At 37.9% G+C, this 27,143-nt stretch overlaps 1 protein-coding gene across 1 annotated transcript in view; it reads right to left on the reverse strand.

Annotated features, from left to right (window-relative positions):
- The window catches only part of LOC112049844 (progestin and adipoQ receptor family member 4), an 84,447-nt gene that overhangs the window by 16,626 nt on the left and 40,678 nt on the right, over positions 1-27,143 (reverse strand). Inside the window, exon 3 of the mRNA XM_024087887.2 lies at positions 1,033-1,136. Within this exon, the coding sequence (XP_023943655.1) occupies positions 1,033-1,136 (104 nt within the window). The remainder of the gene's footprint in view (positions 1-1,032; positions 1,137-27,143) is intronic.

The raw sequence follows: 27,143 nt of genomic DNA on the forward strand, positions 1-27,143 counted from the left end.
ACCCGTCTTGAAAAACCACAGCGCATTACTGCCGTTAAAATTATTAAGTATTGTGGCCGAAGGTTTTCTACATAAAATCAGATGGGCAATAGTTTTAGTCCTGTTAACTACGGTAAATTATCTATATTGGTCGCGAACAGAGCGTTGCTAAAATGCATCGGTGTTTGTTTTTAGCATTTTAGCATGCACAAGAATGCAAATGATATAGCACACTTGTCCTCATTTTACGACCGTTTCCCGCGAAAGATGAATTGATGCTAACTGATGGTTTATTCAAGCAGAAACGGCGACACATCGAAAGCGATAATTTTGTATGACATTGTATTTTGTTGGTATTGTGTTAAAAGGTGAATTTATTTGTATTATTTAATTAATCTGATAGAGATATTTCAGCCGTACTGAGTTCGGCGTTCCATGATATTTGTCACGTTTATAAAGTTAAAACATCCCGCAGCTAATCGGTCTGATAGCCTGTGCAAAGCACAGTAAGTTTAATTCTAAACGTATATTATCTTCAATTTTACCACTTTAGGGGTTGAATTTTAAAAATTTTTGAATCACATTATATTTCGTATTAATTTATGATTTATGTACAAAATTTTTAAACTGTGATTCTAAAAATGAAGGACTTTCTATAAAAACTTTCAACCCCTATTTCACCCCCTTCTTATTTTATTTTCGCAATTTAAATTATCCTATAACCTTTTCCATATTATGGTCTCAAACCTAGCAAAAGTTTTATTTGAATTTATGCAGTAGTTTCAGCGTATTGCCCGAATAACAAATAAACACGGACAGACAGACAGACAAAAAAAAAATATATTTTTAATTTCAGTATCGATCACATAATGCCCCCAACAAAAATATCAAAATATCTTCAATGTACAGAATTGGACCTGCTACAGTGTTACTGAAAATACAAACGAACGATTGACCAATCACACTGTGGACAAATGACGTGACGTAATAAACGAACAGTATCCAACCAATCAAATTGAGAACAGATGACGTCATAATAAAACATTAGCTTACTTTGTAGAGGCCCAGCAGGCTGCCGAGGCAGTAGACGGCGAGCGTGGCGTACCGCAGCGGCGCGGGCGCGCAGTACACCGTCGCCGTCACCATAGGGATGGCCCCTGAAAGTTGTGTGTTTGTTTGTTTATTTAAACTTTTTTTTAATTATTACAAATAGTACTATAAACACAACACTATTATTAATTTATAATAAACTCCATTCCCCTGTTGTGGGGCTTTTTGCCCAGGTCTGCCCAAGATTGCCCAAGTTACCAAAAGTCGAGGCTCCAGAGTGAGGAAACTCCTCACAATACGCATTTTAGATAGCCCTTAGACCTCCTTAATCCAGCCTTCTCCCAAAATCCATTCTTAGTGGACATCTATACCTATGAACCTCCCTCCGTGCCAAATTTCAACTTTGTACGTCAAGCGTTGTTTTCGAAATATCGTGATGAATGACCTATCATCATTATCAACCCATATTCGACTCACTGCTGAGCTCAAGTCCTCCTCTCAGAATGAGAGGGGTTAGGCCAATAGTCCACCACGCTGGCCAAATGCGGGTTGGCAGACTCCACACACGTAGAGAAATATGAAAATTCTCTGGTGCGCAGGTTTCCTTACGATGTTTTTCTTCACCGTTTGAGACACGTGATATTTAATTTAATTTTAAGCCAGATCAGTTCATACCTACACTCTTTACACACTCAGGTAGGGTAAGAGACCCCAACAGCCTCGCATCAGTAGTCAGCCTTTACAGACATTATTTACCTATAAATAGTGTTGAAATTAGTATACACCTTTAAAATAATCTTTGGAAAATTAAATATACCTACCTTTCAGAAACAAGTCATTGTTTTATTTATTTATTTGTAACTAACAGCGTTTTAACAAAATATGTACAAAAAATATAAAATAAACAATAATAAGGCCACATACAGTTACAAAGAAAGTTGGTTGCAATATTAAGTAGGTATAACAAGTGAAAATGAAAAATAATTTTTAAAAGAAATGATTGTGAATAGAAAAATATTATTAAGTTAATCACATATAAGAAAAATAGTACAAAATTTATTTAAAAATTCGCAAGTTGAATGTAAGTGTATGAGCGTAAGAGTGTGTGTGTAAGTCGATGTGTGTTTTTATGGATATCTAGTATATAATATTTAATATACAAATGAACCCAATTGAATTGCTCACTATAAGGCTGACTACTGGCTAATTTACCCTACCCATTTACTCACAAACTTTCGCCTTTGTAGTGAGAAGTGTGATAATTACAGGCACTAACTATTGTTCAGTCCTGAGTTTAACAATTAATTAATACAACGCGTAAATTACAGTGCGAATCCAGAATCCAGTACTCCAGATTTGTGTTATAGAAGGCCTAGTTTCAATTTCCAGTTTGTTCTGTGTATCATTGTAAAATAGGGCGGCTATCGGCCTAATGTCAGAGCAATCAGAGCCAATCAAAAACCAATCAAAAGCAAAACTGCATCGAGCGTCCACTTCCGAGTGCCAATAGAATTTGCCATTTCAACTGCCGATTTGAGGACTGAGCTACTTTTAACTTTGTGTTGACATACTTTTAAGAAATAAGTTTTTTTTTCCTAAACAATCTTATATATATAAAAATGAATTGCTGTTCGTTAGTCTCGCTAAAACTCGAGAACGGCTGAACGGATTTATCTTATTTATCTTATTTATCTTGGTCTTGCAATGTTATTGGAGGTATAAGGAAGGTTTAAAAGGTGAGAAAAATTAGAATAATTATTAATTATGATTTTCCCGGCAAATCATAAAAAACAACCCTTTTCTATGTCCTATATAAACGTTTAAGAGTTAAGGGGTAGGGTAGGGGTAGGGACGGGATAGGGTACGGTAGGGTAGGGTAGGGATAGGGTATGGTAGGCTAGAGTAGTGATAGGGTAGGGGTAGGGTGGGGTAGGGTAGAGGTAGGGTAGAGTAGTGTAGAGTAGCGATAGGGAAGAAATGCACAAAAGTCAAAGCTAAGCTTGACCGGAACCGCTAGTGCTTAATATTTATTGCTTTTGGCTATTACAATTAATGAATGAAGAGTATAGTATTATTATTTATTGAAATTGTATTTGTAATCCGCGTACACGGACAATGCATCGAAAGCTTTTTCACTTAGTAATTTTGTGGGTTTCAATAGATTTTGTGGATTTCATATTTGCTATCATTATGATGCATACTGCCAAGCGATCGGGTATTAGGTATTTATTAGTATATTAGGTACTAGCGGAACCCGCGATTTCAATTGCTCTCGTTACTATTACATTCTTAGCTATCGGGTAAGATCAGTATAAAAATAAATAATGTTATCGTATGTCTATTACGTACTAGGGGAACCCGCGATTTAAATTTTCTTAGTTCTCGCTCCTATTAAAATTCTTAGTTATCGGGTAAGATATGCGAAAGTGAGTTCGTTGGATTGTTACACTTTCACGCCTAATTTTAGACTTTTGATTTTTTACAAATTTCCGTCGGGAACAGGAATTACGTGCGTATCAAGGCACAGCTAATAAAAATATAATATAAGCTGCCTCTATACATGAGCCCGGTTTATTTTCGTGAAATATCGTGAAGTGGATGCGCCGGGCGAGGCGTGTGTGAGGCGGCGCTGTCAGAAGCAACCACTTGGGCTACATTTGATCTGTGGAGCGGACATACGAAGCTTAGGACGCGTCTACAGGTAGTCTCATTTTTAATTTAAAAAATGCGTTTCGTGGGATACCAGGGGGAAGCGTAGTTGCTTTGACGTTCTATTTCAAATCCCAATGAATTCAGGATATGTTGACTCTACAACGTGCAATTAGTCAACATCTCCTGAGGATGCTCCGGTTTCGGGGTGAAACGTACGTAGAGAGTATTTTGTCGGACGGTTGACGTTGTCGCATGGGTTCGTCGGCTTTTCGCGGATGATAGCGAAATAGATAATTTTGCTATCATTATATAATGATGATGATGATGATGATGATGATGATGATGATGATGATGATTCGATCCCCGGCTGGGCTAATTGAGGTTTTTTTAATCGTTCCGGTACGATGTCGTGTAGAAACCGAAAGGGGTGTTGATTTTCATCCTACTCCTAACAAGTTAGCCCGCTTCCATCTTAGATTGCATCATCACTTGCCATGAGGTGAGAATGTAGGAAAAAATATATATCTATTTTTAAATTTAAAATTAATTACAATACGCTGGTTCCCTGAGAACTAGGGTGGGCCCTAATGTGGGACGCTACATACGTTGACACACTAGTACCATAACAGGGAGACAGAATCAAGATCGGGAGCCGCAGCAGAAAAAGCTGAAACCGGTAAGTAGCACAAGTATGCCTCTCTGACTGAGAGTTACATATTTGTACCTTTTGCCGTGAGAGACCCTTGGGCCATGGAGTCGCATTGTCAAGAACTTTCACCGAATCATTTCACCGCGGTGCCTCGACTGATGACAGAAGGGCTGGCTTATTTTTTGCGCAAAAGATCAACCTGGCTGTCCAATGCAGCCAGTATTCATGCTACTATTCTACGTGAGCATGATTTGTATAGTTATTAGGATAAATTAGCCTAAGTTCCTTATTGTATTTTAAAAAAAATACGTACTTTAGTGATTAAATTCAATCAGAGAAAGGAAAGGAAACTGTTTCCTCTCTTTATTTCTCTTAACACTTTTCTTCGCTAACTCCAATAACTCTCGCTAACTTCCGTTTCCGTTGCACTGTTTCGTGTCGTGTAATTTGTAACAAGTTAGGTTCCCATTACAAACGCGTGTACAGAATTAACTTCACTTCTAGAACGAAGCCAGTGATGCGCAGTTTTTTCAAGAAATAATGCAACTATTATTTATTATTTATTATAGAAATTAAATATCACGTGTCTCAATCGGTGAAGGAAAACATCGTGAGGAAACCTGCATACCAGAGAATTATCTTAATTCTCTGCGTGTGTGAAGTCTGCCAATCCGCAATGGGCCAGCGTGGTGGACTATTGGCCTAACCCCTCTCATTCTGAGAGGAGACTCGAGCTCAGCAGTGAGCCGAATATGGGTTGATGACGAATGCAACTATGGTTCTATTTGTTCGGTCCGTTAACCTTTTCTTCTCTTCACGAGCCTATTATTCTTCAAACGCTCTAATCAACAAGTCGGTGTTTATATCATAAATAAGAGCAGTGATTCAAGTATCTCATCCATGCATCAATCGTATCAAGTTGCCAGAAAATATTTAAAAGAGTCAGACCTGCAGCTACCTACAGACGAAGGGTACCCTGGAAAGAAGAGTTCGCCATCAAGACAAGGTACGTCCAACATCTTTCCTGGTTTCTCGTACATTATGAATTGGTAAATTAAGTCATACTAAGTTTCCTGGTCCATGATAATAACCACTTCAACGTAAGAACATGGAAACTAAACAAACTTTGGTCTATGACGAGGTAAGAGGTTTTTATATTTGTTTCTACAGTATGTAATAATGTATTGTATTTGCTTACATATTTGTATTTCGTTGTAGTTTATAAACTTGCAGCGTCAACTTTAGTACACTCGTACAAGTAGTTTAGTTGACTTAAGATGTCGAGGAGTTTGAGGTTTGCGAGCCACTTCCCGTCCGGCTACGGTACACAAATAATGAACTTACAAGCTACATTATGCAGTTAGTTCACTTGGTGTAGAAGTTAAATTAGTTACACTGTTGTAACCATAGAAATCCTTATAACAAGCCAATAGAAACGGCATATGTGATGGTATGTAGCGCTATAATTCTGTGACTGAATTTTACGAGGACAGGACAAAGTAAAACCATTGGCCTATTCACTATTTTAGTTTTTATTATCAATTCTCTATTAAAATATAGATCAAATCAATTGACAAAATGTCATCTACGTAGTGTGATATCCACCAGTAAGCACCTAATGATTTAAGGTACATAGAATCTAAATTTCGTATATGTCAACTAGCATACGTCAAAGATTCACTATCTTTGACGTATGCTAGTTGACAAACCTGCAGGGCATGCAGTACAAACTGCCTGCATTTGCCAGTAGATAAGCTTAACAATTAAGTTGTAACATTTTTACACACCGTGTCCGAATAAAACGTACAAATTAATTTTGCTTGTGACTTGATTTTTTTTTCGGTAGGCGTTTTCTATTGAAACTGATCGAGATAGACCGCCACCACAACGAATATTCAAATGAGTTCAGTGTATCAGAGGCGATATCTGAAATTAGGCCCACTTTTCAGAACCATACAGATATGAAAAATGTACTAAAAATCTTTTATATTACACTAGATTACCCCATTAGAATCTAGGCCGAAATAATATTCGCCAACAGGGAAAATAAGCTGATTTTATTTTCACAACTATTCAGCTTTGCAAACGCATATCGTAGTGATTTAATCGTTTAAATCCACTTTGATGCATATTTCACTGATTTTCAGTTGTCTTTAAGTTAATGATTAAGAAGTCTGATTAACTGATTTGGCAAATATAGATTGCTTTGATAATTAGCCTCATGAGTTCTCGTCAATTGTCCTAATTTATGGCCAATTTTCAGCTCTATATCATTCGTATTATTTGGGCCCAAGTTTGACTGGGTTTCTCCTTTCATTTAGTTTTTATCTCATAAATCTTAACATATTAAAATCTCGTTACACAGTGTTTGTAACTAAACTCCTCAGAAACGGCTTCACCGACTTTTAATCAAATATTTGTGTGTATTCTGTTGTTTTGAGAAAGTTTGTTAACTGTTTTAAACCCAATCCCCCATTTAAAAATAACTGTATTTTTTTATGAAAGATATTTATATGTCAGAACAACTTTACTGAGTCAGCTAGTTTATGCCTATAATAATATTTGTTATATTTTTTGTACTGTTAACGTACGACTTTTCGACAGTGACGGCGTAAACTCTCTGCAGGTCATCTCCTCCCGGACAAAAATCCAGGTGGGGGTACGGGCCTCGAGGCTACGCCTCCTTGCCCGGGTAAGGCGCGGGGGATCTTGTTCCCCCGGTCATGTTCTTCCAGCCCCTTTCGGGGCTGAGACCTTTCGGCCTAAGGGTAGTAGACGATGTTAATCAAAGTGCCCCGCGCGGACTGCAACCTGCCCCGCGCGGACTGCAACTGCGGCGTAAACTCATACTAACTAATTTTGGTGTCTCTCGATGCCACTAGATGGTGCTGTTTCAATTCCTTCGCGTTTACGTTTACGTGACCGTAACAGTATAAAAACTCCGACTAGGCACTCTGGTATGAACGCAGCTTAAGCTCTTTAATAAGTTTGATAAATTGTGGGAGCCAGTGATGCGTGAATTATATATTAGTAGGCGGGGTAGGTACTTATGTGCTTAAGAAGAAATTAATGATATCCCAGCAATATGTGGGTCGAGGCGGGGGTAATACGCTGAATATTTTTTCTATGTAAGCATTTAAAGTGTTACTTTAGCTGCTTCAACATTTTAAAAAATGTTTCAGTTTGTGTTAAGGAGAGTGTTTGACGACCTCCGTGGCGCAGTGGTATGCGCGGTGGATTTACAAGACGGAGGTCCTGGGTTCGATCCAGATTGAGATTTTCTTAATTTGTCCAGGTCTGGCTGGTGGGAGGCTTCGGCCGTGGCTAGTTACCACCCTACCGGCAAAGACGTATCGCCAAGCGATTTAGCGTTCCGGTACGATGCCGTGTAGAAACCGAAAGGGGTGTGGATTTTCATCCTCCTCCTAACAAGTTAGCCCGCTTCCATCTTAGACTGCATCATCACTTACCATCAGGTGAGAGTGTAGACAAGGGCTAACATGTAAAGAATAAAAAAAAAGACCTAAAAGAACTCTTCGCTTTCCTGTGATGTGTATGAGGTCTGAGCAGTTTCCAAAATAAAGTCTCACGGTATACACACTCAAAACGGCCTTCTAATCGTGCTGCTACTATAGTATCCATTATAGGTCAATTTATTTAAAAAGCTACTACGTCAGCACACGAGCCATGTATATAAATGGATTCTACGATATAATATTTCTGACTGATGCTTTTAGGATATTAGAAGTTAAAATGGTATCACTCTATTTTTGCTTACACTATACAAATAGTATGGAAGATAAACCATATTATCGATCATTCAAATTATCTTCGGATTTTACTTGACAATGCTTGTTGCAATTATGCGATATAAATATTGACAGCCGATTGGCACAGTAGATACTGACTCTGACTTCTGCATCCAAAGCCGTGGGTTCCATTCCCACTACGTAGGTACTATTCAGCCATGTTAGAGGACAACGAGTCAGGAAAGACGTACCGCTAAGCGAATTAGCGTTCTAGTACGATTTACGTAGTAGAATAGTCTACTAACATTGCAAATGATATAGAATAGCTACATAACAATACAAAAGTCAGGCAGATCGCAGTCCAGGTACACCCTCGCCTTTGTCTTCGTGAAATTCAGTGTTTTCATTAATCCCGCGGGAACCGTGGACTTTTTCCGGGATGACAAGTAGTATATATGTTGCTCAATAGCCTTTTTTCATCTCCCATAATCGTTCGTTTGTTCGATAAGGACGCTTAAATGATTGGTGGCATGCAGTATTTGTAATTGCATAGAACAAATATTCATTTAATCAATATTTTGTTTGAACTGAATATAAAACGTAAATGTGAGTCAGATGTGCATGAAATTGATAAAATCTTTTTCAAGGCAAACATTCAGTTCCATTTTCCAATCTGGTACACTCGATGGTTCAATTTTTTTGTGAAGGCCCCTGCCTCCTATCTACGCTTCCGTTCCGTTTGCAAAATATTTCTAGGAGTTCTAATGTTTAGAAATAATAGAGGGGACAAAGTTGGTCTTTGTCTCCTCTATTATACCTACACTTGTTTATTGAATTTAATATTACTAACAGTCGCCCAGTGGTCGAAATTCAACCTTTAATTTTAAAAATCATAGCGTGGATTTTTGAAATCACCTTGCAAGGAAAATCATGGGTGCATTATTGGCCTTGACTGCTATGCTGAGTTTTAAACAATTAATATACTTTACAACTACTCCCCCGCCGGCTGAATTGCGATATGCGACATCCGATAGAGGAACGAAAAATTAGAGGCGATGTAAAAAATCCACGAAATGAACGAAATGGCATAGTTTTCTTTATATCCCGATTTTTCATCATCACAGGTAGATCAAAGCTTAGTTAGAAACAACGCTTAAAAAATGCACCTTTAAATAATATTTGCGATAGCCGTTCTGCGTTTGACGCCAATCTCTATAACTTAGTAAAAGCTTGCGTAACTTTCACTGAAGTTCGCGAACCGCCGTACTTTGTGAGCAAACCTGGGCTATTTGCTTTTCACTTGGTAAAACGTTAACTCTGTTTGAATAGCGCTGAAAACTAGGTTTTTCAGCTACTTTTCGTGGTCAGCTAGTTTTAACTTTCCATTTTCGGCTTTCATGTTTTGTTTACATATTTGTTTTTCCAACTTTTAATCTTTACCTACTTTAGTTTTCTGTTAAATAATCAAGTTGCAACAATTCTGTTGTTTTGTGAGTTTAATTCTTGGGGTCTTTATTTATTTCATCTTGGGCATACCTCAAGTTTGTACATAAAAGTTATTATAATATGACTTTTATTGCCCATTACACGTTATTCTGCTTTTTTGGTCCTCGTCTAGGTGACATTGTTGCTTGGATTCGTCGGTTTGTCGTAAAGAATAACAAAACAAAACAATTATACCCTATTCTTGATGAACTTCCTCAATATATCGCCTGCTTCTATTTTCGAGCATTATTTTAGAGCATTTCGCTCTATTTAATAATCTCCCTTCCTTACAAAATGCTTATATTTTACATTATTTTACAACTATTCAATAATTCAATATTTTTATAAAAATAAACGCGGCGAAGAGAATAGCGTGATAAATAGTTATTAAACATTAAGCTAATGTTCACTGAGTGTGGTTTTATGTTGGTTTTATGTTATTTCTATATTTATATCACGCTATTGATAGGGTCTGTGGGTAGAGGGTAGAGGGTAGAGGGTAGGCGGCTGAACAATGATGGGCGTAGATAGGCCTTGACACCGCGGAAGCTCAAAGGTAAACCTGTTGTTAATTTAGTAGAAAAGAACCCTACAGGCGGAACGTACAAAGTTATCGTATCTATCTGATATGAACTTTACGAAGAAAATTTTCGTATTTCGACTCCTCAGCTGTATGCAGGTTTCCTCACGATGTTTTCCCTTCATCGTTTGAGATAAGTGATATTTAATTTTTGCAAATGAAAAGTTTGAGGTGCATCCTCCGGACCGGATTCGAACCTGTATTATCATATCGACTGGGCTATCACCTCTCTAAATTTTTAATGTGAAGCAAATTAGATGGAGAGTTATGGTAGGCATCCGCAAGGATCTGGATCCGCAACGCACGGATCCGGATCCGGATATCGGACGCATCGCATCATACGGATTTTAGTATTCTTTGTATACAAGTGTGTCCACTGATTCACATCGAATGGATGTTATCTACTGTAAAATAAACACATAGTAGGCACGTATCGGACTCATCGCATTAAACGGATGTTAGTATAGTTTGTATATTATTATTAGTGCGTCCACTGACTTGCATCGTAAGGATCGCTTTGAACGGATGTTATCTACCGTAAAATTAAAAATCCGTTTGATGCGATGCATCCGATTCCTACGATGCGGATCAATGGACGCCTACCATTAAGCGTCAATAAAAAATTAGGAGTCAAGATGTATGCACATGATATTATTTTTATCTGGAAATATAGCCAGCTCTTTCTTTCGTTGCTATGGGGCAAAAGAGAGAGAGAGCGATGTTGTAGAATCCGCAACTATTGGTCGACATTTGTCTTTTTCTCGCCTCGAGATATTGGTGCGCGTCATATACCAAACAGACTCTAAAAGTAGACAAATTATAGTAGAGTTCACCGTATCAGCTATTATTAAAAAAAACATGAATTACGCTTCAATTTCAATTTCTGTGCGTTCAGTGTCCACTATCCTATCGGTAATTTTCCGTAATTGTAGTGATAGTCTGAAAATCATTGCTTCAATAAAGAGCATATTTGGTGATGAATAATAGCGGCCTTTTAATCTGTGTAATGGCTTTGATGGCGTAATGGCGACGTGGCTCGTGATCGGAATAATGGCTGGTATCGTGGCGTAGTGAGTTATTGATAGCCGCTGCCTGAATAGTGATGGGTGCAGCGGGTACGGCCTTGACATCGCCAAATCGCAAAGGTTACTATTTTAATATAGGTTTTAGTCATTTTAACTGACTGTATAAAAATCATTGACAACTCATGTTCGGCTCACTATTAAGCATAGTGAAATAGTCATAGAGATGTAGAAGTACTGAGTCAATTAATATAGTGAGTGAGTGAAATATCGTCTGGTCCGGTTAGTATTGCATTGTTAGTCACTTAGCTGGGAGCGAACACGAGCGACGACATGGGGAGCATTGATTAGTCGTAAAGGGGCTCCTCAACCCAACTGCCATCAGTTGCAAGTCTGAGATCCGCTCGTGCTTGAATACCTGCCCTATGATAGTTAATGCTGGTTTACATCTAATAGTATCAGCGCTGTACTTGATCAATATTTTAGTTAGAGGGTAGAACTGTATTAGTAAGTTCCGGTAATGATCGATAGTGTTACTTTGTGTATCTGCCATCCTTGACTTGAAGCTTGGAACCTGTTCTTAGTCTACGGCTTCTCCGTTATCAGAAGTGGAATTTAGTCTGCTCCGCCTATATATGTATGTACTTTATCAGTGCACTAGGGGACGCCCGCGATTTTGTCCGCGTGGATTTCGGTTTTTCACAAATCCCTCGGGAACTGTCGAGGACTTATTTTAGAACTTTTAAAGGGGAACAATTCTGTCATTCTTGATTTTTGCGAAACTTTAATCGTTTACGCAGCGCACGCAGCTTAAGCTCTTGAATGAAACATTCTTCATTGGTGCTCTGCTCCTAATAGTATTAGCATGATAATATATAGCCTATAGCCTTCCTCGATAAATGGACTATCTAACACTGAAAGAATTTTTAAAATCGGACCAGTAGTTCCTGAGATTAGCGCGTTCAACCAAACAAACTCTTCAGCTTTATAATATTAGTATAGATATAGATTGGCAAGACATAAGCAACTATACCTAGATACCTATGGGTAGTGATATAACTGCATTGTGGTGGGCGCAACTGTTCTGGCCTTGGCACAGTGGAACCAAAAAGGTTACGCTATTGTTAGTTTCGTGTAAAAGGTTAAATATCACCGTCTGACCTGAGAGATTACTTCCGAGTGATCTTTCCGGATTAACTTGAAAAAGTAAACGGGTAGTAACCTACATGGAAAACAACTTGAAAACTATTAACAATGATTTTAAATACATTGTTTAAAATTTACAAAAAAATTACGTATACCTAAATAAAAACTTAATGAGGCTAAGCAAGAAGCAAGCCGCTTTAATACGAGTAACGTATATTCGTTATCAACTCATATTCGGCTCACTGCTGAGCTCAAGTCTCCTATCAGAATGAAAGAGGTTAGGCCAATAGTCCACCACGCTGGCCCAATGCGGATTGCCAGACTTCATACACCAGATAATTATGAAAATTCTCTGGTATGCAGGTTTCCTTGCGATGTTTTCCTTCACCGTATATTAATCGTTTAAATGTTCACATTATGTAGGTTAGGTTATGAACATTCATTGAACATATTTAGCATTAAATATGACATTTACCACAGTAATATAACGTAGGCGTCAAAGCCGCTTATTTAGAGACACTCGACGGTGACAAAGGCTCTATTATTGAAGAGAACCTCAATAAATTCGAATATTAACAAGGGCGCCCTTCAGTTTACTCAATCGTAACTATTCTGAATTTAGAAACGTGGTTCGAAAGAGAAAAAGGAAGAAAATATCTTTATTACACTTAGCCACACATCACAATTATTTCTTGTATAAAAATCAAAGTCAAAAATCATTTATTTTAAATAGGCTTAGTTTACAAGCACTTTCGAAACATCAGGTAATGATAACAAAGTGACGAGGGACAAACGCGCCTAAGTCTCAAACTCAGCCAGATATATATATATATATATAAGATCAAAAATAAATAAATATTTCTTTCACTACTCTTGCTCAAAAAGACTGTCATATTACCACTCCACAGCGGGGCTAAACAAGCATTTCAGCCTGGGGCTAAAGTACTTCTATTTTTTAAATTTTTGTCGGTTACGAGTACTATAAAACGAAATAGGTTTAATTCGTAAATAGTATAATCTTACAATACTAAAATAATGACGTCTATAAAACGATGGAGGTTTTATTCGTAAATCGTCATAGGTGGGAACGAGTACATAATATGTAAGGCCCTGATTGTTTCATAAAAAATTGAAATTGGAACGAAATGCAGCGTGCTTGTCAGTGGAATGCGTAATTGTTTTTAATTTGAATTTTATTAAGTGGAGAACTGCGTCTGCAAAAAGAATTTTAACATTGAATACTGTACTAAATTATTTTATTTACTCGCAATCGTAGTGTAAAGCTTAGTAACACGTGGGGCTAAACCCATTATAAACTCGGATTCTATTTAGCAGCCCTCGCCTTACGGCTCGTGCCCTAAAAACACCACGTATATCGTTTAAATAGGTCTCTACGATATGTGGCATAACCTTGGAGATATAATTATGTATTCTGTGGAATAACCTACAAAAAGGTCCCAACTAAAGGTTATTATTGGCTGTACGGTGTAATACTTTTGCCTTTTCCCTACGGGAAAGAATAAAAAAAAGGCTAGTATAATGTCTTCCAAGACAGTATTAGTATTAATGGTATTAATGACTGCCTCGTTGATGTATTTGCCGGACAGTGGTAACTAACTACGGTCGAAAATGAAATACTGAGCGAAATTTTTTCTGCTCAAAATTCTCAGTAAATCTTATAAGCCTTATCTGATAAGGGAAGTTGGCTGTCATCCTACGCCCTTGCCTTGGAGAGCATTTTAATCCTTCGGTCTCGGTTATTATCGTATCGAAAGTGATAGTTATTAAGTCAAACATATTTAAGAACGCCAACTTGCACTGGAGAAGTGTGGCGATTTAAAACAATTATTTGCTATCGCCGCGTTGGCCACTTTTAAATTTAAACATGTTTTTAATAAATAGTGTAGGAAATAGTAGTCTGTGACGGATACGACGTCGCTCGATCTCGTGTTGGCTTCAGTGTGCTCGTGGCGTTCGAGCCGTCCACATCTCTTGTTGTGTAATTCTTTATGGGTTACTTGGGATAGGCGGGGAGAGTGACTTGAGTGGAAAAGGGGAGTTTTTGATATCAGTCAAAGGTACCTTTAACCCTACACACATCGTTCACAAGTAACCCCACTAAAGGTCATTCTCTGCCATTCTAGGGTCTTATTTTGGTTACAGTTTGATTTGTTAATTAAGTTGTCCTGACAAGTGTTGTGAATCATAACCTTTGTTCGACTTTAGTTTTCTAATATTTGTAATCACTTTTGAGTCCTATAATATATTGATTTGTAGTAATCTTAAAGAGGAAAGATTCGATTGTTTGTTTGCATTGAATAGGCTCTGCAACTTCTGAAAAATTCTTTCATCTATGGATAGCTGCATTATCAGCAAGTAACAAATACTATATTTTATCTCCGTATAACCACGGGAATAGGAACTACGTGGGTGTAATCGCTAGGTTCTGCTAGTCTATCATAATTATATAACTCTAAAAGTTTTGGTACTATCTAAGAATTCTTTTTCATCACCTTAATTCAGCTTTATGTATCTCTAGGCTCTACATACAACATATTATGTTAATACTATAATCCTTTGTAAGAAATTCCTCACTCCCCGCTCATATTACACTGTCAGTCCCTCACTCAACCCAGCAATTATTTTAGAGCTACCCTCCATCATCTATACTTATCTATACTTATAATAAATCTGTAGAGAGGTCAATTCTGTACATAAAATAAATTTCCAAAATAACTATCAGGGGGTGATTAGTGGTCGATACTGATGCCAAAAATGCAATCAGTATAATTTTTGTCTGTCTGTCTGTCTGTCTGTCTGTCTGTCTGTCTGTATGTTCTTTATAGAAACAAAAACTACTCGACCGATTTTAACGAAACTTGGTACAATTATTCTTCATACTCCTGGGCAGGTTATAGTATACTTTTCATCACGCTACGATAAATAAGAGCAGAGCAGTGAAGGGAAATGTTGGGAAAACGGGAGATGTTACTCAGTTTTTTAAGCTTCCGTCGCGTGGTATGTTCGTTGTAGAAACAAAAACTACTCGACGGATTTTAACAAAACTTGACACAATTATTCTTCATACTCCTGGGCAGGTTATAGTATACTTTTCATTACGCTACCGTCAATAGGAGCAGAGCAGTGAAGGGAAATGTTGAGAAAACGGGAGAAGTTACTCCATTTTTTAAGCTTCCGTCGCCGTCGCATGATCCCTACCATAGGGGTACCATAGGGGGGGGGGGGGGGGGGGGGTTTGGGTATAAAATATAGGGGTAGGGTAGGGGTATGGTAGGGGTAGGATAGGGTAGGGGTAGGCGTAGTAGTAGGGTTTCACGCAGACGAAGTCGCGGGCGTCCGCTAGTTACATAATAATAAAAATAAAATGGCCATTATTACAGAAGGTCTTTATTACGAAGAAAACAAAATATACAATAACTAAGCTATGCCAGGCCTGCTACACTACTAAATATGTCGTTCTCAATTTCGTGACATAAAAATACACGTGACGTAAAAACTTAAATAAAATGAAAATAAATCATATTTTATTAGGCTGAAAAAAGTAACTTCAATATTTTTTGACGACCTCGTCGTATTTGCGTTTGTTAACCGATTTCAAAAAGGAGGTTTTGACATAGTTGTGTACTCGAATGTTTGTATTCTGTAATTTATCGAACGAATGAGATCCATTCTCAGCTTGTATGAAATATAGAAATAACTAGCTGACGCCGCGCGGTTTTAACGGCGTGTTTCTGTAGGAATACGGGAATAGTATGTAGCCTATAGCCTTCCTCGATAAATGGGCTATCTAACACTGAAAGGATTTTTCAAATCGGACCAGTAGTTCCAGAGAATAGCGCGTTCAATCAAACAAACTCTTCAGCTTTTTAAGAAATTAAATATCACGTGTCTCAATCGGTGAAGGAAAACATCGTGAGGAAACCTGCATACCAGAGAATTATCTTAATTCTGTGAGTGTGTGAAGTATGCCGATCCGCATTGGGCCAGCGTGGTGGACTATTGGCCTTATCCCTCTCATTCTGAGAGGAGACTCGAGCTCAGCAGTGAGCCGAATATGGGTTGATGACGACGACACCATTTCTGGCCTGTTAGTTGCTATAGTGAGTAGCGCTTTAGTATTTCTACGATTTAAAGTATAAATTCAATCGGCTGTAGCCTGAATAAAGCATAAGCTTTCCGAGATAATACATTAGAATTTACAACTACATCTCGTAACATCAGGTGAAACATCCAATATCTTGTCATCAAATAAAACTAAACCTAATAAAAGTGGATTCCTCAGTGGTATAAGTTTTATAACTTCCAACACGAACGCCATTCAGCGCTGCACCGGGTGTCCACTATATCTCACAAAGCCAGCCTGGATGCGCCGCGGCTTAATCGCAGTTTATAGAATGTTTATATAGAGCAATGAAACTTTTATACGCTCTTACAACTTCAATAGTAAGCCGGCAACATCTCTTTAATGCTAGTTCTAAAGCTGAAACTCGTTAGTACTTTATCTATGCTTTTGTTAACTGCTTTTTTGGTCCAGTTAGGTAGTCTACGAATAATGAAGTTCGAGATCTGGGTCAGGAAAACGAAAATGATTTCTTTTTATGAAAACAGCTGTAAAACGAAAATACCTACCTACATCGGAGGACCCACTTACAATGTTGTAGTGCTGAAAACCATGAGAACATTTCATCTATGGACAGCTGCATTATCAGCAAGTAACAGAGGCTATATTTTATCTCCGTATAACCACGGGAATAGGAACTAAGTGGGTGTAATCGCTAGGTTCTGCTAGTTTACGGTTCAGAGAAAAGAAAGAAGAAAGAAGGTGATAATGATGATGTCTGTATTTTCTAAAGACATTGTCATTGTAATACTTATTTACACGATACTAAAACACAATCAAGCTATTTATCTGTCTGTCTTTTTGTCCGAAATAAACTCTAGAACGGCTGAACCGATTTAAATGGGACTTTCAATGGAAGATAGAGAAGTTTATTGAGCAACATCGTCGTTGTCAACCCAACGCCGCTCACCGCTGAGCTCGAGTCTCTTCTCAGAATGAAAGGGGTTAGGCCAATAGTCCACCACGCTGGCCCAATGCGGATTAGCAGACTTCACACACGCAGAGAATTAAGAAAATTCTCTGGTATGCAGATTTCCTCACGATGTTATTCCTTTACCATTTGAGACACGTGATATTTAATTTCTTAAAATGCACATAACTGAAAAGTTGGAGGTGCATGCCCCGAATCGGATCCGAATCTATACCATCCGGAATCGGAGGCAGAGGTCACATCCACTTGGTTATCACTGGTCTACAATCCAGATTAGGGCAGTAAAAATATCGTAACGCTAAGCAGAGACATGGATCCCTAAGGGGACGTCATGGAAGACAAAATGTTTATTTTGAAAACTGACCCTGATATAAAAAATCACTACCTACTGCTAGCTCATTTCGTATTCAGTGTAAGATATCCGGCCAAAGTAATGGCTTGCTCTTACAAAGTCTTTTATTATTTTCCACAGCAAAAGTTTTTTCTCTTGAAAGTATAACTATTAGGTATATTTTTGTTGTAAGCAGAGTTTATTAGTTTTCTTTTACAAGCTTTTCTTCCTTTACGAGGTATTATTTAGGTCCATAAGTTTAATAGTGTGTATAATAATATTATAAATACTTACGATAGACTGTTTGTTACCTTTCGATCGCTGAACTGATTTTGATGACTTTTGGTATACAAATAAATTGGACCTTGGAGCAGCGGCAGCAAGCAGCATAGGCTGCTTACTGCCGCCGGAAAATCCATTAGTCCCAAGAGATGTGTGAAAAACAGAATTTTACCAGTTCTTAAATATCTGTCAAGCAAATTGTTTTTAAATTTTCGCTCTTTAATTTTATTTTTATTAACTAATATAATTTTTTCCCATGAAGAAAAGGCAAAGGTATTACACCGTACAGCCTTGTCTTCAAATCTCACTCTTTAAGTTCGCAACTCAATAAAAATCAAATAAAAAATATTTACCGCATTCCACAGAAAAGAACGCTGCATTTTATTCCAATTTCAAGTTTTATTTTTATCAAACAATCAGGACCTTACCTCTGGCTCAATCGCTCGACGCGCGGAGCCATATAACCAAAGGAAGAAGAAGAAGGGTCTTACCTACGATGATTCTATTTACGAATAAAACCTCCTTCGTTATAAAGTAGGCTAGTACTTGGCTAGTACTCGTAACAGGCAAAAATTAAAAAAACAAAATTACTTTAGCCGCTAGAGGCTGAAATGCTTGTTTAGCCCCGCTGTGGAGTGTTAATATGACAATGTTTTTGGGCAAGAGTAGTGAAAAACATTGTTACAGAATAGCCTCCCAGATACATCTTTCGTTCTTCTTAAAAATGCAAAAGATTCCGAAAGGGTCGAGTTTTTAAAACCTGCTGTAGGTAATGGCGACTACGAACGCCAAAATGATTTTCAGATGATACTTATCGTAATGTTAATGAGATGTTATCGCTTTCATTATTATGTTTATTACTATATCTTTTACTAGCGAACTCGCGACTTCGTCCTTGAGGAATACAGTTTTCCACAAATCCCGCGGAAACCATGGCTTTTTTCGGGATGTTAAGTAGCCTATGTGTTAATCCAGAGTAGAATCTATTTACATTCCAAATTTCAGCCAAATCGCTTCAACAGCCGCATCATAAAGGAGGAACATACATACACACACACGAACTTTCGTCTATAAAATATTATATATATTGTGATTGTTATGATTGTGATTGTGATGTAGCGGAATGATAGGCCAATGATTTTTTTATTATTTTCAAGTTAGCCCGTAACTACAATCTCACCTGATGGTGAGTCATGATGCATTCTAAGACGGAAGCGGGTTAGTTTGTTAGGAGTAGGATGAAAATCCACACCCCTTTCGGTTTCTACACGACATCGTACCTGAATGCTAAATCGCTTGGCGGTACGTCTTTGCTAGTAACTAGCCACTAATCAAACATCTACTACCCCGACACTAGAAAACAGCTCATCACACAAACATTTTCTCAGTTATGGGAATCGAACCCACGGTCTTGAATGCAAAAGGTAGAGTCAATCCCCACTCACCTATCTTATAGTTGTTCATGTACAAAATGTGCAATGCAAACAGTAACAATAAAATTTTATTTGTATACTTACTGCGAAGAAAACTAATAAAATGACTTTCAATACAGCTAGTCAGAAATTGCAATTCGATAAGGTCAATATTGAACTTACAAAACCTTAACAATAACTCAATTTTTCTAAGGAAATAAATACAATCTGAGAAAAACAATGACTTGTATAAAGGAAAATGCTCTTTCATTCCAGAGTTTATTTTTAATTAAATACACCATGTCATGCAAACATACCTACATGTAAAGTTTGAATAGGTATTAGAACAACTTGATATATTTTATTTTGTGCAAGATTTATTTAAAAATGCGTACTTTATATTTATGCAATACTAGCGGACGCCCGCGACTTTGTCCGCGTGTAATTCAGATTTTCATAAATCCCGTGGGAATCATGGACTTTTCCGGGATGAAAAGCCTAGTGTGTTAATCCAGAGTCAGTAACCGCATCGTAAATGAGGAACAAGCATACATCCTTACACACACACATACTTTCGCCTTTATAATAATAGTGTGATTGTGATTTATTTCGAGCGCAGCAAGTAAATTTTATAGTAGTGTAGTTACCAGTGGCGAAGGATGGAATTTTGACGAAGGCAAGTAGTTTTATATTGAGTAGATTACGAAATGGGAATAGAAAAACAAATTCTTTTCATAATAAATCTTCGTTAAAACCTTGAACAGATTTTGGCACAGTTTTTGGCATTAACTGCTCCTTTTCATTACGTTGTAACTTTTTAATTAAGAGTGCGATAGTTTCTCAGGCTCCCGAGTAACACAACGCGGGAAGAGTGCGACTCAATAAGGTGACCCAGATACGGCTGCCATTTGTTACTGTGTGTGTCTATTGCACGAGAATACCCCTTCGTGCAATAGACACATTATATCGCTTTGTTGCTGTGACTTGAGGAGCCGTGATAGCCCAGTGAGGAGCCGTGATAGCCCAGTGGATATGACCTCTGGCTCCGAATCCGGAGGGTGTGGGTTCGAATCCGGTCTGGGGGATGCACCTCCAACTTTTCAGTTGTGTGCATTTTAAGAAATTAAATATCACGTGTCTCAATCGGTGAAGGAAAACATCGTGAGGAAACCTGCATACCAGAGAATTATCTTAATTCTCTGCGTGTGTGAAGTCTGCCAATCCGCATTGGGCTAGCGTGGTGGACTATTGGCCTAACCCCTCTCATTCTGAGAGGAGACTCGAGCTCAGCAGTGAGCCGAATATGGGTTGATGACGCTGTGACTTGCTACTTCTATTTTATTTTTATTTGAATCGTATTGTACTAAAGTAGAAATTATTCTTGGACTAAACTAAATAACACAGCGCTTTCCAGTGCAGGGTCGCCATTCCAGCACCTTGGGACCCCAACGTCCATCGGCTCTTTAAACTTGTGGCCTGCCCATTACCACGTTAGCTCCGCGACTCGCTGAGTTATATCAGTGATTTCGGTTCTTCTGCGGATCTCCTCATCAGTGCAGTGTTGGTCGACCCCTCACTAGGTGGACCGAGGACATCAAGCGGGTTGCAGAACGCAGCTGGATGCTCGCGGCTCGAAACCGTTATGTTTGGAAGTCCATGCAAGAGGCCTATGTCTAACAGTAGACGTCCGTCGGCTGCTAATGATGATGATGAAACTAAATAGTCTGTTAGTGTATTAAGCGCTCTTTAACTATTTCATTGTAAATACGTACTAAGTGGAGTGAAAGTTATGAATGTCAACAACAAAATGCAGAAATAAAATTTAAAAAAATGGTAAGTTATATAAAAAATTGTAGTACGTATCATAAGTGGCATAGTAGACGGTGCCTATTAGCGTAACTTGCAATTTTTGGTGTTTTTTCTTAAATGCATCTACTTACCTAATTGCAGGATATTTTTGCAATTTCGTGTCGCTCGACAATATTTTAGTAGGTATCTTTTTATTTTTTTTATTCTTTACAAGTTAGCCCTTGACTACAATCCCACCTGATGGTAAGTGATGATGCAGTCTGAGATGGAAGCGGGCTAACTTGTTAAGAGGAAGATGAGAATCCACACCCCTTTTCGGTTTCTACACGACATCGTACCGGAACGCTAAATCGCTTGGCGGTACGTCTTTGTCGGTTACCTCCCACCAGCCAGACCTGGACCAATTAAGAAAATCTCAATCTGCCCAACCGGGGATCGAACCCAATACTTCCGTTTTGTAAATACACCGCACATACCACTGCGCCATGGAGGTCGTCAAAAAAAAGGTAATTTGAGTGAAGAGGTTTCATGTCTACCTCGCCTCTTGAACTTCCCAATAACTTAGTGGTAGATTATGGCTATGCTGTTGTGTGAGTTGGGTAGGGGGGTGATATGAAACAATACATCGATATTATAGTAACTGTGCACTATAATGCATTGTCATTAACAGTATCTGGCTGGCACGTTTATTGCTATTTAAGCAATCTAAGTATCTAATTCGAACTACTTAATCTGAATTCTAATAACTAGATATATAATCGTAGTAATGTCCAGGTTCGATTATCAACTCTGATTCAATTTGGAATGATTTAAATATTTTTTTTAATCGACGATCGAAACTAAATACTCTATAGATAACTTACTTAACTTATTTGTATCTAGGCTATAGAGTATATAGTTGTATACTATACCGTTGCTAAGATATTTGTGGTTTCTGTACGCAGTGAAATTCAAAAGAATAATGTACGATCTATGAATAATGTACAATTAAGATTCAGTCGACAGATTAACCAAATTGATAGCTGATAGGTATTTCATTGACTGTAGTAAATGGTAAAATAATTGCCTTAAGAGTAGTTATATCAGTAGGTTAAATAATAATATATCATTATGTACCTAACAATAAATTTCCAATACAGACATTACGATCATGATTAAAGTGAACGCAATTAGGGAAAATTTATTAATTAGGTACATGATTTATTGACATTAGATTTATAATATTGGTATAGGCTGAATATCCGGTAACCGGAAATAAAATTATTTATCCTTATACAATGTGCTAGTCGTCTATCTATATGATAAAAATATACAATCTATCAATGACAAAAAAAATATTTATTCGTACGGTTGCTGTATAAGTAGTCACTTCGATTGGTTTATTCATAATAGATGCTCAAGACTATAATTGGGTTTGGGTTCCTGTACTTATATGTCCCGTAACCATAGGAATACGGGGACAAAATATAGCCTATTGCACTCGGGGATAGAGGAGCTTCCCAAAACAGTGAAAGAACTTTTCAAATCGGTTCAGTAGTTTCGGAGCCTATTCAGTGCAAACAAACAATTAACAAATCTTTACTCTTTATAGTATTAGAATAGATTATGTACTGATAATTCTGTGGCCAACCGGAATTGATATACTGTATTCAAGATCCGGTTACTGCTTCCGTCTCACAGTGTTTATTATTTGTTGTAGCCTTTGCGCAATCATAACCTATGCAAGCTTTTTAAATGTTTTACAAACAGATACATGGCATTGTATGTATGGCATATACAACGACATTATATTGTACCTATGGCATGGCATGGTATGGTACTTTAGTACATGATAAAATAAAATAACTCACTTCACCTCAAAAAAAAAATGCATGAAAATTCGTTGGAGAGTTTTGGAGATTAGCGCAATTAAAGTGTCAGAATATATATATTTTATTTCATGTTTTTTACTCATCTTTAGCAATATAAATAAAAATGGATCTTCGAAATGTATGTGCAGGGCCGGACCGTCCATACGGCGAACGGAGCGGTCGCTCCAGGCGCCAAATCCTAGGGGGCGCCGAAATGGTGACAAGAAGACAAGGCGACGTGCGCGAATTTACTTCTAATAGAGGCGTCTTTCTTTACCTATGGTGCAGGGAGTGCGTTGATTTTAACCCGGGTATATACAGGTAATAGAGGGCGCTAGGGTGATGATTGCACCCGGGCGCTACGTGAGATAGAGAGTCTTTACCTATAGTGCATGGGGCGCATTACACCCGGGTGCCGCGACCTCTGGGGCGCCCAAGCGCCACTCGCCGCGCGGGTTCTATAGGTACTAGGGGGCGCTAGGGTGATGATTGCACCCGGGCACTACGTGATCGAGAGACGGTATTGTGGCTGATTTTCAATTGGTCTGAGTATGGTCAAAATCTTCGCGTTCCATAAGTTCGTAGCCTAAGTTAACCAGGAAACTACAAACATATATATATATATAAGTTCGTAGCCTAAGTTAACCAGGAAACTACCACTACGAACTCCTCAACGGTGGCTTTGGCTGGTCCTTTTATCCAAGTAAATATAACACGCGATCAAAAAACGCGCCAAGTAAATATAATAAAACGAACAATAATAGAACGAACAAAAACGCGCGGCCGCCGCGCTTTACTATACACCGGCCTTCGACCGGGGTCATAGATAGAGCTTCTGGCCTTGGCTTGAGCTGGTCATTTTATCTAAGTACATATAAAGCGCAAATAGAAAACAAGTAAATATAATGCGAGAAAAAAAAACGCGCGGCCTTTGGCCACACTTAGCTATACACCGGCCTTCAGCCGGGGATCCGAAATAAAGCCTTTCCTTCAGCTGGTCATTTTATCCAAGTAAATATAATGCGAAACAAAAAACTATCATACACACTAAACTATCATATACACTAAACCTTCGGCCGGGGGTTCTTATATAGAGCCTCTGACCGTGGATTCATCTGGTCATTTTATCCAAGTACATATAATACGAAAACAAAAAACGCGCGGCCTTCGGCCGCGCTTTACCATACACCGGCCTTCGGCTGGAGATCTGAGATAGAGCCTCTGGCCGTGGCTTCGGCTAGTCATTTTACCAAAGTAAATATAATGCGCAAACAAAAAAAGCGCGGCCGAAGGCCGCGCTTAATCATACACCGACCTTCGGCCGAGGGTTTTTACATAGAGCCTCTGACCGTAGATTCATCTGGTCATTTAATCCAAGTAAATATTTATACGCGCTTTACCATACACCCGCCTTCGCCTGGAGATCTGAGATAGAGCCTCTGGCCGTGGCTTCGGCTGGTCATTTTGCCCAAGTAAATATAATGCGCAAACAAAAAACGCGCGGCCTTCGGCCGCGCTTTATCATACACCGGCCTTCAGCCGGGGGTTCTTATATAGAGCCTTTGACCGTGGATTCATCTGGTCATTTTATCCAAGTAAATATAATGCGAGAACAAAAAACGCGCGGCCTTCAGCCGCACTTTACCATGAACCGGCCTTCGGCCGCGCTTTTTTTTTTTTTTTTTTTATTTATTTTGGCAAAAACAGTCATTACAAAACAATATTACTAATTATAAAAAAATACAATCAAAATAGACAATACATTGCCGAAAAAGTACTTATAAATATAAAAAAGAGTTTGAACATCGGAAATAGTGAGTAGGTACAGAAGTTATAATCGAAGTATTATTATTGATATTTTTTAAACCATGCTTTTTTAATTACATCTAAAGAACTAAAACTTAGGTCTAAATGAGAAAATTCAACATTATCATACACCGGCCTTCGGCCGGGGGTTCTTATATAGAGCCTCTGACCGTGGATTCTTCTGGTCATTTTATCCAAGTAAATATAATACGAAAACAAAAACGCCGAAGCCACGGAATATAGATTTTCATATTTCGTATTTTTAAAATACGAGTATAACTAAAAATGGAAAAATAAAACAATTTAATAAAAAAGAACAACCGACTTCAAAATCACATAAATGTATCCCCTAAACTAAAAAGCAAAAAATAATATTGTATGTGCTACCTTCTGATCAATTTGAAGGCGGTACCAAGTTAGTGCTGTGTTAATTAAAGCCGTATCTGAAAGAAGTGTCTGAAAATCCAGTTAAAATCTTTATGATTTAAACGGCTTGAATCGAATCGAAATCGAACGGTCGAATTGAGAAACCTCCTCCTTTTTTTGCCAAGCCAGTTAAAAATGTATGACATTCCGATATACGTTAGGCTACGAACTTTTCAAACGTCCCTAGTATATAATGTTAGGAGCAAACAGGAAAGGCGCCATAATTGGATCTCGCTCCATTCTAAATTTTACCTCGATCCGGCGCTGTGTATGTGATCACATAACTTTCGAACGACTGCACCAATTTGGATGATTCTGGGTTTTATGTAAACGTTATTGTTAGGATAAGGTTTGTGTGATATAAAAAATACAAATTTAAAAAATAAGCTCATACACTTTTATATACTCTCATACAAAAGACTCCTAATAATATTTAAAATAGAGGTAGGGTACGGTTTTTTTTGGGTAGGGGTTGGGTAGGGTAGGGGCACGGTAGGAACAGGGTAGGGGTAGGGTACGGTAAGTGTAGGATAGGGTTAGGGAAGAATTGCACATAAATCAACGCGAAATTTCTAATGAAATTTTTGGTAGTTTTTTTTAGTCTTATATAATCTTGAATTATTAATCTAAAAATAACATAAACATTACTATATGTTAGCTTTCAATACAGTTGCGCTAAAGCAAATGGCAAAGAGAAAATACTCGTAGAAATGGTACAGTAGTGTGCAAGTTGCGCATATTCTAGACGTTTCGCTATTGACTATTTAATTAAATGGACTGCTACTGTCAACACCTTGTCTGTTTGCATTAGAAATGCAAACAATCGATCGACTCCTCGACCTTGCGATAATATACACGCATAAAGTAATTATTGAGAAGATTACTTCAGTAACAAGAAGGGAAAACTGCTTTTCATGCAGCATTCTATTTTGGAAATGTAACAAAAGTATGTATTTTCTTCTATCACTAAAAAAAACATCAACATAATAAATATTTATCGATTGACTTGAATTGAAAAAAATCATACTTGTTCCTATTGCACAGTAGGAACACAACTGGCGGTATGTTTTAGGGAGGGATTTTTGAAAAATTTTCTTTAGTTTTTCATTGTGGACGAAAAGTTGAAAACGTCAAGAATTTTTGCTAGTATTTTATTTTATTTAGTAATATTATTTTGTTGCAAAATGTCATAGGCAATTTTGGTTTAACATTGAATCATCACGATCTTATCCACTGCTGGACATAGGCTTCTTGCATGGACTTCCAAGCTGCCTTGAGTTTCGGTTTCGAGCCTCCAGCATCCAGTGGCTCCCTGCAACCTGCTTGATGTCCTCGATCCATCTAGTAGGGGTCGACTAACATACAGCTACTACTTGTGACAAATATAGTATCTAAAAACACTTTCACAAATAATAATATTTTTGTACAAAATCAATTATAAATAAAAAGGTTATAGTGATATTTTACGGAGATTATTTCCGATGACTTCTACTCAACTTTAACGCAGCGCAATGGTAGCTCTAGGAATATTTTTTCCTGTTTTTTCCAAATTTTTCATTGATGCTTTCCTATAGGACCGTAGACCGTAGCCTTCCTCGATAAATGGACTATTAAACAAATAAACTCTCCAGCTTTATAATCTATGCTAATATTATAAAGTTGAAGAGTTTGTTCGTTTGTTTGATTGAACGCGCTAACCTCAGGAACTACTGGTCCGATTTGAAAAATTCTTTCCGTGTTAGACAGCCCATTTATCGAGGAAGGCTATAGGCTACATATTATCCCCGTATTCTTACGGGAACGGGAACCACGCGAATAAAACCGCGCGGCGTCAGCTAGTATT

This window comes from Bicyclus anynana, chromosome 10, assembly GCF_947172395.1.
Source record: "Bicyclus anynana chromosome 10, ilBicAnyn1.1, whole genome shotgun sequence".
Lineage (NCBI taxonomy): Eukaryota > Metazoa > Arthropoda > Insecta > Lepidoptera > Nymphalidae > Bicyclus > Bicyclus anynana.